The sequence below is a fragment of the Centrocercus urophasianus genome, unplaced genomic scaffold (genome assembly GCF_019232065.1).
Source record: "Centrocercus urophasianus isolate 14NV4802_14NV808 unplaced genomic scaffold, USGS_Curo_1.0 seq_10, whole genome shotgun sequence".
In the NCBI taxonomy this organism is placed as follows: domain Eukaryota; kingdom Metazoa; phylum Chordata; class Aves; order Galliformes; family Phasianidae; genus Centrocercus; species Centrocercus urophasianus.
The window spans coordinates 58,338,555-58,352,654 of NW_024884142.1; the positions used below are offsets into that span (position 1 = coordinate 58,338,555).

The following is a 14,100-nucleotide window of genomic DNA, read 5'->3' on the forward strand; positions in this document are numbered from 1 at the left end:
GCCTTTTTAGCATAGCTAAAGGCTACACTTCTATACAGAAACTTAACTGAGAACCAAACCAATTCAAAGAAGTTGTACACAGAGAGTGCTATCTATCACTTCCTTAGGATGCAACCTCTGTAATAGCAGGGAGTAGAATTGAGAAGTCATTCCCAATACGTTTGACTCCCATGTTATTTTAAGTGGCAAATCTCAAAAATGCCTTAGCAACGCATGACAGTCATTAAATGTCCGTTATCTACAACGCATTTCATGCTGTCCCTTATAGCAACAATTCATCTGGAAAGGCCTCATCTCTTGCATGAAGCAAAGATAACACAGTTTCTCCTATATTCATCAGTGCTAACATATTACAGAATGTCCCCATCCTCATCCTTTAGAAAGCTCCTCAGCTAAGGAAACCTTCCTATCAACACTTCACATTACAGAAGAAAGGCTTACTTTGTGTTCTTCTAGCTGTTTCTGAAGAGTCTCTAAATCATCAGCTAAAAGTTGAGATTCCATCTTCTGAATGCGTTCTTCTGTAACAGTCAGCCAGTCAGACAGCTGCTGCAACTGCTTCTTCTGTAGCTCCATCAGCACGTCATGCAGGCTACAGGGGGAAATACAGGCAGAGTCATTTCAGAAACAGTCTTCCCAGGGAAACAGACTAAGTTCTACTTATGAAATGAAAAGCACACCACCATTCATAAACTAGTTAAGTATCATCAAATAATAGTGAATTATGCAATTTATACCACAGACTGTTTTGAAACTGCAATTTGCTGCTACCAGAACCACCACTGCTGAGAGCTGCAATCTGCTTCTTCCTTGATGTGTACCTCTGAGCTTGATAATGCACTGGTGGGAAAAAAATCCATTAACTGCTCTTTAACTCTGGAAAAACATAAAGCTATTCACATCTGCTGTATCTTTTATTCAGGAACTTAAGCTACCGAAAATATTAAAAAACAGGTTTATGTAACTACTGCATGTAGATACCATATATTTAGTCTTGTACGCTTATGTAACAGAAGTCTTAAAATACTCTTACTTAAGAATCCAAGAAAAGTTATATCCATTTCCTCTGTTTATGTTGGAAAGTATGAAGAGGATGGGCTTCAGAATTAGCTTTTCAGTTTGTGACACAAAAAAAAGTACCGCACCAAGTGGATGAAAAGCAATTCCTCTGAGATGCACTATGCAACAGAGGCCAGTCCTGCAGCTTTAGGAGAGGTGGTGAGGCATGACTCACCGGGACTGCCTGTCCATGCTCTCCACCCTGAGCTCCTCCCAGCGGGAGTTCAGCAGCAGCATTTGTTCCTGAATCTCGAACTCCTCTTCAGGTGACAGATTTCCCTGTGCCACCAGCTGGTTCCCAGCCTGCAGGACACTGCCCACACTGCTTTGGTGCGCAGTCAGTTCCATCATAAAAGCCTGGAAAACAGTACAAGGAGGCACATCACTGATCTGTAAGCTCCTAACAGGAGTCTGCATTGGTACAGTGTTTGAACAAATGCACCAAGAACTTACCAACTAACCTATGATCAACACCAAATAAAATCTGAAGCGTACCATGAGCAAGTAAATTGAACTCTGAAAGTTACTGACTAAAATTCACATACTTAGTGAAAATCCAGAAGACCTCTTTCTTTTGCTCGCAGTTTTAAAAGTTCATATTGACCTGTAATTATATTTTAGATGAAGCTGTATACGGTAAGCTGACACAGCAGAAAACTAAAACATCTAACACAACACTTCAATCTTTCTGCAACATTAGAATATTTGACTTTGAACAGAACCAAAACAAAGTAGTTTAAAAAAAAAAAAAAAAACAACCAAGATTCAGAAGTAAATGCATTTCTGAAAATTATGCTATTCAAGACAGAGAGATTACTGAATTAAACTGAAATGATCATCAATTTCACAGCAGATAACATTGGGCAGACCAAACTTTTCAGAAGTTGGCGGAGAAATGAGAATCAGGCTGGATTCGTTTTTGTAATACGGATACTGCAAATGAGGCCCGAGAACATGTTGCCCAGAGAAGCTGTGAATGCTCCATCCCTGAAGCCCAGGTTATATGAGGCTCGAGGCAACCTTGTTTAGTAGAAGGCGTCCCTGACAATGGCAGAGGTGTTGGATCCAGATAGTCTTCAAGTTCTCTTTCAACCTAAATAAATTCTATGACTACAACACCAGTGAGCCAGCCACAGAAAGACAGCTAAAAAAAAGTTTCAAAACCTGCTATACTGTTTCTCCTAGGAAGATCTATTTTACTGCCAAATGAACAATTATTTGTCCACTAAAAAAAAAAAAAAAAAGTTACAGGTGCTTTTAACTTACCAAGACAAAAGAAACAGACTAGCAGTATTTTGATAAGAACCAAAAAACAGAAGTTTTGCAGCCCTTGCACACACACACACACACACACACACACACACAAAATACAAAAAACAAACAAACAAACCAAAAAAACTAAAACCAAGAAATAACTTCAGAAAAGCTTACTGCTTACTTCATGGGTGGCAAATTGCTCTTTGACTTCTTCAACATCACCAGATATTTCTTCCTGCTCCCGAAATGCATCCTCAGCTGACAGCAACCACGTGAGAACTTCTTCCAGAGCAACTTGGTAGCTATCCAAGTCCATATCCACCTCTGTCACTGTGCTGGGGGTCTCTGCTCTAGAACTGCTCTGCTCCTCTTCAGGTGCTACAGCCTAAGCAGCCAAGAGAAAAGTGACATCTTCAAAAAACTGAAAAGATGCTTTAAAAATGATACTAAGAACAACTACCATCCTTTTTAATCCTTGCTAAAATTTTAAAACTATTAGGTACATTTCTAATGAGAGGGGCCAACAGTTACAGTTACTAACAAACTTTCATTTTAAAATAAAAGATCTGGATAGAAAACTTTAATTTTACTAATTTAACAGGGCAGTGGACCTCCCACAGAAATAAATACCCACCAAACCCCACCACCACTAGCAGCCCTGCTGCTAACTCTGTTGCAGACTTCAGGTTACTCTCTCCAACTTCACAAGATAAATAAGGAATATAAATCAAACAGACAAAACACACAAGGTAGATGTAACTTTCTACCTCTGTGAAAAGGAACATACACATGAATCAGAAAAGGAAAAGGAAGATAAAGTCGATGAAGGCAATCAAAAAGATGGCATGATTTTTCGTATTTTCCCAATTATGTTGCTAAGATAGAAAGCATGTTCCAGGGAACTGATAAGCCTGAAGATCAGCTAGAATTACAACTCAAGACTCAGCCAGGCATCAATAACAAACATACTTGCTTCAAGCCAAATTCTCCATCATCACATTCCTGCTTGAATCTCCTTGGGAGGGTCTCCACTTCCCTAATGTCTTCCATGGTGACTTCCTTAGGAAGGACCTCAAATAAAGATGTTAAATACATGATAATAGACTTTTTGTCTGGAAGTGGTACAGCAACATCTGCATCAAAACAAACAAACAAAAAAAAAAAAAAAAGGAAGAGGGATTAATAAAGAAACTGCTTTTCTAAATCATTACACAGAATACAGTTAAGACAGTAATATTTCACATACAGAGCAAACCACATGTTCCCCTGTTAATTACCCTTAGTAAGCTTTTGTCTAAAAGACCAGGTGTTTACACATGTTGAAAGCATGAAGTATGAAGGAAAAAAATAATACAAAAATAATTTTCTACCCTACATTAAAAGGCATGACCTTTTTGAAGAGCCTGAATAACCTGCAGTTATTGAGGGATAAAAATGGTTTTGGAACCATTCTTGAGCATTTCCCAAGAAGAAATGCAGTTCAGGAACAAAATCCCTCAAAAAGACACTTCTACTTGAGTTCTATCCTCACTTTCAGCACAGGTCAGTTCATTTGTTTACTCTTCATCTAGAAAAGAGTTTCACAGACTCTGGTTCACATATACATGGGGTTATGAGTTCTACCAATTCAGCTTTTAAAAATAAAAAGTAAATAAAAAGGTGATGGTGTTTCAATCTATAAAGTTTGAGAATTTGTCATACAGAATGAATCTTCAGAGATTCACTTCAGAGTGACAGCTCAGGGTTTTAAGAAAGGGCCATACAAATTTCCTGATGAGCATTCACAGTAAGTATTCACAGCATTGACAGCTACTATTACATACAGTGCTTATAACAAAGAATAAAAGATCAGAAACTCTTAAGCTATTCCATTCTACAAAGTGCTCTAGTTCATCAGAAAAGTATGTTTGCAATAGAACCCCTCCCTGAAATAAAAGTTGGTACATGTTTTTGTTTATGTTCCTGTATGCTGTCTCTGAAGGGTAAGCCATTCTGAACCTTGACATTCAAAGAAGCTGAAACACATATACACAAGCATACTATTACCCTACAATTTACATACTTTTAACTTCAAATTTAAGGGACTGAAACAAAATACCACTGCACAAAATTGCTGAAATTTGCAGCAATAAATGTCTATATAAGCATTTTCTTGAAGAAGAGCTCAAAAAGCTGCAAATCTCAAGTAGAATAACTATCTTGCACCTTCAGGATCCAACAGCTTCTCAATTCCCAGGTGGTTTTTGGCTATGCTGAACGCATGTTCCAGTCTCTCAACTGGAGACATCATTGTAACTTTATCCCAGCTGAAGAACTCAGGTCTGAAAGTAAAAGACAAAACAGAAAATAGAACAGTGAATTTAATTTAAATTTAAAATTCTGAATGGTATGTGTCTTTAAGTTACGGATGTCAAGGTAGCTACAGAAGTAATATAAACATACATACAAAATACATATTTCAGTGTACATTCACAAACACAGAAGTACAAAAATATCCTTGGTAACACACTGGCAATCACAAACAGATAAATGACCACATGTCCTCATCACCATCCACATTCCATTCTTATATATACTAATTAAATGCAACTATAGGTGAAGTGCTAATAACGAGAAAATTAGTAAATCTGTGTTTCAAATTTCTTCTGTAACCAGTTTTCTTCAATTCTTTCTTTTTACAGTGTTATTCCCACCATAGGATTTTTGCATCAGGCCATGCTATGTGATCACTCTATTTCTAGAGAGCCTCACTCCAAACTTGTGATGTAGCTCAGTGACCAGCCGAGGTCATCACAGCCAGGATCAGGAGTCTCCACACCTGCTAACCTACCACACCATGCCACTTTTGTCCATGCTTTAAAAAAAAATAATAATCTGAAGCACTCATGAGTCACATTGTGAGCAGACAGATTTACAGCACCAGCAGCCCAGCACCTTTCACCTTCCATTAGCATTAACCAAACCAAATCTCCAGCCCAGTTGCATACCCAAAAGCATACCAGCAGATCTAAGTGGTAAAGAGCAGAGTATGGAATAAGAAAAAGAATCAGCAAAGAGGGCCCCCTCCCATTGCTATCTATACCCACAGGGCATAATCAGCCTAGTGCTGCAGCAACACAGCCATAAAGCTACAAACCATTAAAATACTTTACATTCCTCTGTATAGTGACGTCTCACCAACATACTGCTATTGATTCTGCATTCCACAGAAAACTGGGGAGGAAAAGCTGGGCTTGACTTCAGTTCTTTTAATTCTTATTTCAGTTATAAATTGACCTGAGAGTATTCTTTTAACATGTGCTGAATCATCACACTTAGTGAAATAGGAAGGCAGCAAACCAACATGGTCTGAGGAGCAAAAAGCCAGAATAAAAGCTGGGGCAGGGGGGCAAATATGTAAAGATCCCAATACATGTGTATGGAATACTGTACTTCAATGCCAGAAGCAAAAGACAGCTGCACAGATTCACAAAGTTTCGTAAGAGACTTTTACATTGAAAAACGTTTTGCAATAAATGGATTGGATACACACTAACCCTCCTACTGACACAGTAACACAAATTCTAATAGAATGCAACCTAGGTACTGACCTAGGAGCAAAAAAACCTGTACCAAAGAGCAGAATCCAATTCAAAAAAGAACTTGGCTATTATTAGGAAATGAAAGAGACAAACACAATAAAATGTTTTATGTCCTATTACCTCATATAACTTAAGTACTGCAAGTGTTACAAAGTTATTAAATATTACAACCAAGAGGTAAAACTATAAGCGATTGTTCATAGACAATAAAGAGAAAAGTGAGCTACTAAAGCTCTTAAAAGGAACCACAAAAACTCCCCTATATTATGTGTGAGGACAAAACTAAATAAAAAACATGATACTGAAAGTATTCCTTAGGCATGGAGGCAATACTGATCCAGGTAAGTTAAACAGCTTTGTTGTCCTACCAATTCTGCAACACCCCTCAATCCCTTTGTTCCCTGCTAGGATCTTTACAGGTTCTCTTTCAAAGGCTGCTTAGATTTAAAGCCAGCTCAAGAGTTCTGAGAAGTGTGAGGAAAATGGTGTTCCACTGAAAGATTGCAGGTGTTAAGAATTCTGAGCTTGCCAGGTTCCCAGAAGAGGGACTAAAAGGCTCAGAGAGAACAGCAGAGAGACAGCTAACTATGAGAAGTTTTCCAAAGCCAGAGGAAAGCACAGTCATGCAAAGGTTTCATCACGGGCTTTTGCTACATAGCAGTACTTTGGAAAGAGCAGAGCTCACGTATTTCAGAACTGAGAAAGCCCAAACAGAGAGTCACAGTGCATAAGGTCCACTAACAGCCTAAAGCTGATTTTACTACCTCTGTCCTTCTCAGTATTCATTCTTAGGAACACGAGTTTCACCTGTGTTTAAAGCTGGTGCTCTAACACAAAGCTTTATGTTCACTGGCAGAGCTAAGCCTCTACAGAAAATTACACTGACAAGAAAACCACCTGTAAAGATCACACGTTGTTAACACTTCTGACAGTGTAAGCTCCAGAGGCTTCCATTACATTAGTATTTCTCTGCCTTTTCCAAAAAAAAGCACTTCCAAACTTTCAGAAGACTTCAGAATGGGTATCTGCTCCCCATATATGCATGCAGGCTGAACACCAGCAAGCTCCTGAAGACACACAGGCAACATCAGACCACACCCAGGCTGAAAGCAGCAAGCCTGTGATAGCTCAGCACAGGCTGAAGATCAGAGAACAGCAGGCTCAAAGCAGGCTTTGCAAACACTTCACCAACACCCTGAATATTTATATGCAGCACGTATGAACTGTTTGCTATGACAGCTACCTGGTAGCTAAGAGGTAATATCATCATGCCATTATCACACTGAAATAATTACTTATGGTAAAGAACAGTCAGCCCATGCAAAAGAAAACTGCCTTCATTTAAGTTGCCCAGAAGCAGACAGATCAGACACAAAGGTATGCGAGCATTGTAGGAGTCTGTAAAATGAAGATTTCTATAGGCTCCCAAAATCAGAAAGAACACAAGCTGTTTTAACACCATTCATTATAAAATACAAAGAAAAACTACTCTATTCTCCTTTCATTCTGCTACTCAACAAAAAATGCAAAAAAGTTGCCCTCCTGAAAGTGCTGAATAGAGTCTTTCAAGTAATGTATAATAAAAACCTAAAAAGAGCCACAAAGCCTATCTTTCTCATTCCTTCATTTTGAAGTTTCTCTACTTTCCTACTGAAGTGATATGGCAAACTGAAGGAGGAGTTTTTCCCATTGCATGTGAGGGAAGATAAAAATGAAGAAAGTGCAAGGAGAAGCAACGTAACTGATACAGATCAATCAATATAGATATCCATTCAGCACACTCTCTGTATAGTACATACCTCCATAGGATGTAAATCCTGTTAGTGAGTGTGCATGTGAGAATTCTGAGAGTTGCACTGCTGCCTTGGCTTTGTTTTTGGCAAGGGTCCAGCAATATCTATGCATTGTCATTGTTACTACAACAAAAATGAACTACTGAAACAGGCCAGAAGCCTACAAACTCAAGCTCAAGCACAAAAACACATGCAAAAAATAATAATAAAAAAAAAAAATCCCACAGCTTACTTCAATAGGTAAAAGAAGAACTGTGTCACTTACTTGTGTCTGTGAATGACAGCATTAAAAGCAAGTCCATCTGCCCAGCTCGTTGTGAAGTTCAAAACATTGACTTGACTGTAAGGTCTTGAGGACTGCCGAACCCAGCTCAACAGGATTTTCTCACTGTTGGTCTGTTGCAAATCTGACATGATATTCTTCATGACATCCTTCACCTGCAAGACAGCAGCATCTTACAGACACATTCTCCGCTTCTCTTGCTTACAAATCTTTTGAACCAAGCTAATTTACAAACCAGGAAAGCTTCTTTTCTGTGAAAAGCTTTGAGTCAAGCTTTAACTCTTTATATGAAAGGCAGGAATAGGAGCTTTCAGGCCATCTTTATTCTCAACTGATTACAAGTACCAATAAAGCACCATGTAATAAATGACAAGTTACAGCCCTTCCCCGCTCCTCAGTGCCACCAGCACACTCGAGGGGGTATAATATTTCTTACTGCCTTGCACTGGGGTGCCATTTGTAAACCAACCCCAAATATACAACTTTGCAGAGGCTTTTGGCCAGAACAGGATAACTGTTCAGCCAACACAGGAAGTGTGCTGTTTGATGTGCTATGCACAAGCATCCGCTGAACTCCCTCCAAGTGAATCCAGTGATCCTCTCAGGTATGTGGATAAACTGGGAGTAATTCAATCTACGACACTGAGAAACAAACCTCCAGAGCTGCATAAAGGATGCAAGCCCAACAAACCTACCAAGATAGCAGAAAAACATCTGCAAACGTAAGTGCTTAAATCTTCAGGAAGAAATACAAACAATGTTTTAGCATTTAACAGCCCCAGGAACTGAGTGAGTACAACAGAGCACATATAATACACACCACAGGAGGCAGCCAACAGACAGAGGTCAGAAACCAAACAGTGGCCTGTCTTTATTTACCAGCCTAGAATAGAAACATTTGTTGTTTTTGTTTTTTTTTTTTTTTTTACACTGCAAAAACTCCAGAAAGGTTTGTGAGAATCCCAGATTAGATGTACATGATTCCTGGGAAGGAAGAGATCTCATTACATCTTCCTCACCTGCCAATGCAAGATAATGCTCCACAGCAGCCCCAGTGTCAGCTTGTGATTTCCATCAACGATGTCAGTTCCCCCAATATTCACCAACTCCACCTGGAAAGATCAGATCAACTCTATCAAACAACATTGTCAAAGGTTAAAGTTTTGTATGAATGAGCATCCAAATAGGACAAGTTTACACAAGGAGATGAAAAACTCAAAAAAAAATAAGATGTTCAAGTTTTCTATACACTTCGGACATTCCAACTGAGAACATCATAAAAAAAAGTGTGGAGAAAGGAGACTACTTCAGTATACAAGAGAATACAGGAGGCTACCCACTCCATCATTAAGTATTCAGCACTCAGGAGAAGATGAGCTTAGAGCACCCTACCAGACACTCACTGTTACTTCACAATCTGAATAGAGGCTACTCCTCTCCATTCAGTCAATGAAAAGAAGCATCAACCTCCATCTTTTGGAGGAACCTAACAGCACATGGCATTAATCACCACCGTGGCCTATGGAAACAGCTAGTAACAGCTCTCTTTGGCAGAGGAAACAAACACCTCCATACAGCAGATGCTGAAACACGTTCCCATACAGTGCAGAGAACGGGGCTTCATTCTCACAATCTGAGCCATATTCCAGTTCCACGGACAAATAACACTGTATTGCAACTCTGTGGTGAAGCTTTTCTCTCCCGTTCTCATCCTGGCTCCAGAACAAAGTTGTACTATCCAGTTCCCAGTTTACACTACCCCTAAGAGCTGCATCTGGGAACAGCACTGTTAGTATCGACAAAACCCACACCAAGGAGCTGGTTAGCTGTTCAACAACATGAACAATCAGAGGACAGTGACTGAGCCCACCCTCTGGCTGTCAGTGGATTTAGCCTAGAATGATAGAATAGGCAAAAACAATGCAAAGTTTCATTTTATGTTATAAGACATTCCTAGTATGCATGAACATAATGGTTTTCTGTGAATATTTTTCCTCTTATCAAACAATCTTCAAACAAACTGCCTCATTCTTTAGGCTGAATAGCTTGACTTCTGCAAAATGTATTTGTAACCTCATTGCTTTCAGATACCATCTACGCAATTTTCAGTTCCACATAGGTGTCCCAGTTAGTGAAATCAAACCCAAACTTTGCTGTCGAGATTAGCATGGAACCAACCACAAATTATGCTTCAAAGTTCTTGGATTTGTGGATTGACCTCCCCCAGTTTTTATAGCAGTTGGAATGGAATTTTAATGCACACCTCTTTATAAATACTGAGGATACACTTTCTTGAGGCAACTGTAAATTGAACAGGCAAAAACACACTGAAAGTGCTGTCAGTGCCCACCATTAAACAATTTGGTGTAGAGCACTGTAGAACACAAGGAGCAGAAAGACCAAAGGAGAAGGACACAAAAATAAAACACTTATATGAGAAAAGCTTTTTTCATCTCAACAGAAGAGAAACATTCCTGAGAATGGGTAAGAAAAAAAAAAATTCTTTTTTTTAAATCACAGGCATAATTACTGTTAGTACTGTAAGTACTGTATTCCCCCTGCAATCTACACCATACATAAAAGAATCCATATGCCCACTTTTTTATTAAACCAATGTTTTTCAGCACACAGCCAGCAACTCACTGAATGGTTAATGCACAGCTAAGACTTGAGCAAAGTCAACCAAGAAAAGAATGCTGCCAGTAGATTTCTAATACTACTGAAAATAGATGGATATTGGCTTTATATAATGATTTGGGTTTCTTTCTTTTGCTTGCTTTGAAATAAAAAACTGGTCCGTAAGTCAAAAAAAGTTTAAGTTCATTACATAAAGTCTCTCAGCTCATCAGATGCATGAAGTCCCATCGTCATTTGAACACCCACATCTTGTAGTCTTGCCTGTTCCTTGCAATGCGGATTTTTAAAATTTCGTAAGTTGTTTTCAAAGTTATGAATACTGTGCAGGCCACAAACTCCCAGGTCACAGAAAGCAACTGCTTCTTGGCTTTCCCTTCATCTTAAACACAAACACTTTCTAATGAAGGTAAACAGTAGGTATAAATCATGCCTGACCTCAGTAACTTTCAGCTAACTAACACCATCTGTTTACTTCCAGAAACACTAGCCTATAGAAGAACTAATTAATTACTGTAACTCAATATCATTTCATTTATTATATTCATAAATTAAATTAATTTCAAGCTGGAAAGACTTATTACTTATCCTTAGGAAAAAAAATAATCAATATTTACAGTACCTCAAAGAAGGAAAACAAACAACCCACCATTAAACTTTGGCTGCTTCCTAGAAATATGACACTGGTTTACAAATGTGGAAGGGAAATTGCAGTATTATATAGCACATTCATGTTATTCTTCAATCAGCAATTTACATAACTATGCCCATGTCTTTTTCATTAGATGTACTTCTTTGCCAGAATGCTGTTATTAAACTGCATCAGTGCCTTGATATTCTCAAATAGAAATTCTAATTATAGACAACTATGCTTATCAGAAGTTGTTGTCTGGGGAAAAATAAAATTACTTTGCTACAGCATTACTAGTTTCTAGACAGAAAGAACAAAAATTAAAATAAAAGAAACAGTTATTATTCCCATTTTTCTTAAAGATGAGTGGCTGGAGTTTTCTGTTTGCTTTTCCTGATCAATTAGCAGAGCTAAGTCAGGAACGCTCAGGAAAGATTTGACAGCTGCCACTGGAAAGACCTTCATGCATTTTGAGAGCAGAACATGAAAACAGAGACACAGCACTCGTCACAACCTCAGAGACTGTTGTACAAGTCATGCACCTTCACTGGAAATTAGCTATTTGTCCTGATGTGCTCATGGTCTACGCATAACAGGGCTTCAAGTCAGCGTTGTTTTCAAAGCTGAACACATCTTAGTAATTCTAACAGAACTTATACTAGGATTAGATTTGCATTTTAGGATTTCACAACGTTGCCAGATACTGAAATAACACTGGATGAAGAAAACTGAGGACAATTTACCTGCTGAATTCTCACTTTAAGTGCTACAATCTTTATTCTACGCATTATAAACACATTAACAACCAAGAATAAATTTTAAAGTATATCAAAAAGAGATGTGGAAAAGCATGCTTACGTTGTTTTGATGCAAGACTTGCAGTACTCGGTTGACATTATTTAGGGCATGTACTCTTGTGGAACCTCGTTCTTTAGGCTGAAAAAGATTGACAATGTTTGTATCAGAATAAATTTAGCTGATCAAAGCAAAATAAGTCAGTGAGCAACCAGAAAAACTTGTCTTTCTTTTCTCGTGATTTTTTTTTTTTTTTTTTTTTAATTAGAAAAAGAAAGTTCAACCACAATACTTCCAAAATAAACATCAAGATGAAAACTGGTCAGAACAAAATTCATCCATTTAAGGTACAGGACAGGCCTTTGATTTTAAGCATGTTTCACTTCATCTTAGGCTGGAATTTTTATTTCCAGCATCTGCAAAATTATGTACTGGCAGTACAACAGCAAAATGGGAGTTCCGAAGGAAAATTTGAGGGTTTTGAATGTTTGCCAGAGTAGTTGGAATTTTTTTGCTCCCAAGAGTTAACAAGCAGCAATTCATTTTTCTGGCAGCAAAACTCTGCTAAATCTTCGAGTACTGGGAAGAAGTTACACTTTCCGAACTTTTCTTCCCTTAAAAATTAGGAGGAAAAAAAATACCGCAACTTCTGACAGTTCTGACAGTCTGGAGTCTGCCACTCCATTTGTTTTCAATCACCACAATTCAATTCCTGCTGTAGAACATCATCAAACTGCAAGAGTGTGAAGCTGAACTTGGAACACAGTAATCAACTGAATTAGACACCAAGAAATTCTTGTTGTCTTCAACAGACTTCAAATCAGACCCCGAATCATTGTAAGTACTTACTAGTGAAATGCATGTGTTCAGAAAAATAAAGCAAGCTGTAAAGGTAAAATTTTAAATGCCTAAAGATTTCCTGTTAAGAGCAATAAATCAACTTGAGATTTCTATAAAAAGTTCTATCAAGAGGTTAGTCCCATGTGATGGCACAGATTTCACCTCATCTATCTGACCGAAAATGCATCAGTGTTAGCAGGCTGAGTCTCAGCCCCACGAGCATATTCTCAAATCTAAACAAAACTTGTTTAATTTTTCAGCCTTTTCAAACTCTTCAGATCACAAAAGATTTCTCCAATGGAGATGCATGTCTTTGTTTTGCCTACTAAATGTTACCTTTCTTTTTTTCATCTTTAAGGGATCCTTCACAAACATATTAGAAGTAGTTCACTCTTCTGAATCATCCAGAAAGAAACCTTTAAAGACCTCTATTAAGAATATATACTGTGTGAACAACACCACTGACTTTACCTGCTTTGCTAAACATCCTGTTAACCCTCAAATGCAACAGTTACATAAATGGTTTCAACTTGACTCTATGTAATATATCAGTAGAATTCTGTGGAAATTCACTGGAAATGTAGACAGCAAATAAGACTATACTCTATACTATACTAAACACTTATTTAAACAAACAATTTAAAAAAAAAAAAAACCCACAACAGTTTGTTTTGTTTTCAACATGAATACACACTCATGTACATTTCTCTTACCAGAGGTTTCCCTGTCAGACCTTCCAAAAGGTCCAAAAGCTTCCTTCCATCTTTCAGATCTGTGAACATGTCCTTGACTGGGGGTGTCCCACTCTGTGGAACAAACAAACAAACAAACATGGCAATAAAAATAGCGTTTAAGCAGTACACTCCTGAAAAGGACACTTTCTCCTTTTTATGCACTTCTTCATTACTGAATGTAGTAGATAAAAATCAAGGAATTATAATAGTGATCAGGAAGATATCCTTCTTTTCTGCCTGTATTTTTCCATCAGCAGCTTAATACTGAGAATGAGCATGTCCTGGCCAACACTGGGCAGATGCAAGAATGGCAAAAGACAAAACCTGGCACATTTGAGGAATTATTTGTGAAAGAATGCTATGGTCTAATCTAGTGGAAGAAGTAACTGGGGCTTTTCAGAAAGAATCCATAGGGACAAATTCTCTCAGAGTGAGGGAGGATTAAGACAGCTGCTGACTGTGCTGTCAAATAAGAGCATTTTCTTTTTAATAC

General features: G+C 38.1%; 1 protein-coding gene across 3 annotated transcripts in view; it reads right to left on the minus strand.

Annotated features, from left to right (window-relative positions):
- Positions 1 to 14,100, minus strand: part of UTRN (utrophin) — a 347,751-nt gene that overhangs the window by 264,395 nt on the left and 69,256 nt on the right. For all 3 annotated transcript variants that reach the window (XM_042814678.1, XM_042814669.1, XM_042814661.1), the window contains exons 3-11: positions 13,587 to 13,679; positions 12,097 to 12,174; positions 8,993 to 9,085; positions 7,956 to 8,128; positions 4,522 to 4,637; positions 3,286 to 3,449; positions 2,498 to 2,701; positions 1,235 to 1,416; positions 442 to 592 (exon numbers count right to left, since the gene is read on the minus strand). In XM_042814678.1, the coding sequence (XP_042670612.1) occupies positions 442 to 592; positions 1,235 to 1,416; positions 2,498 to 2,701; positions 3,286 to 3,449; positions 4,522 to 4,637; positions 7,956 to 8,128; positions 8,993 to 9,085; positions 12,097 to 12,174; positions 13,587 to 13,655 (1,230 nt within the window). In that variant the 5' untranslated portion in view covers positions 13,656 to 13,679. The remainder of the gene's footprint in view (positions 1 to 441; positions 593 to 1,234; positions 1,417 to 2,497; positions 2,702 to 3,285; positions 3,450 to 4,521; positions 4,638 to 7,955; positions 8,129 to 8,992; positions 9,086 to 12,096; positions 12,175 to 13,586; positions 13,680 to 14,100) is intronic.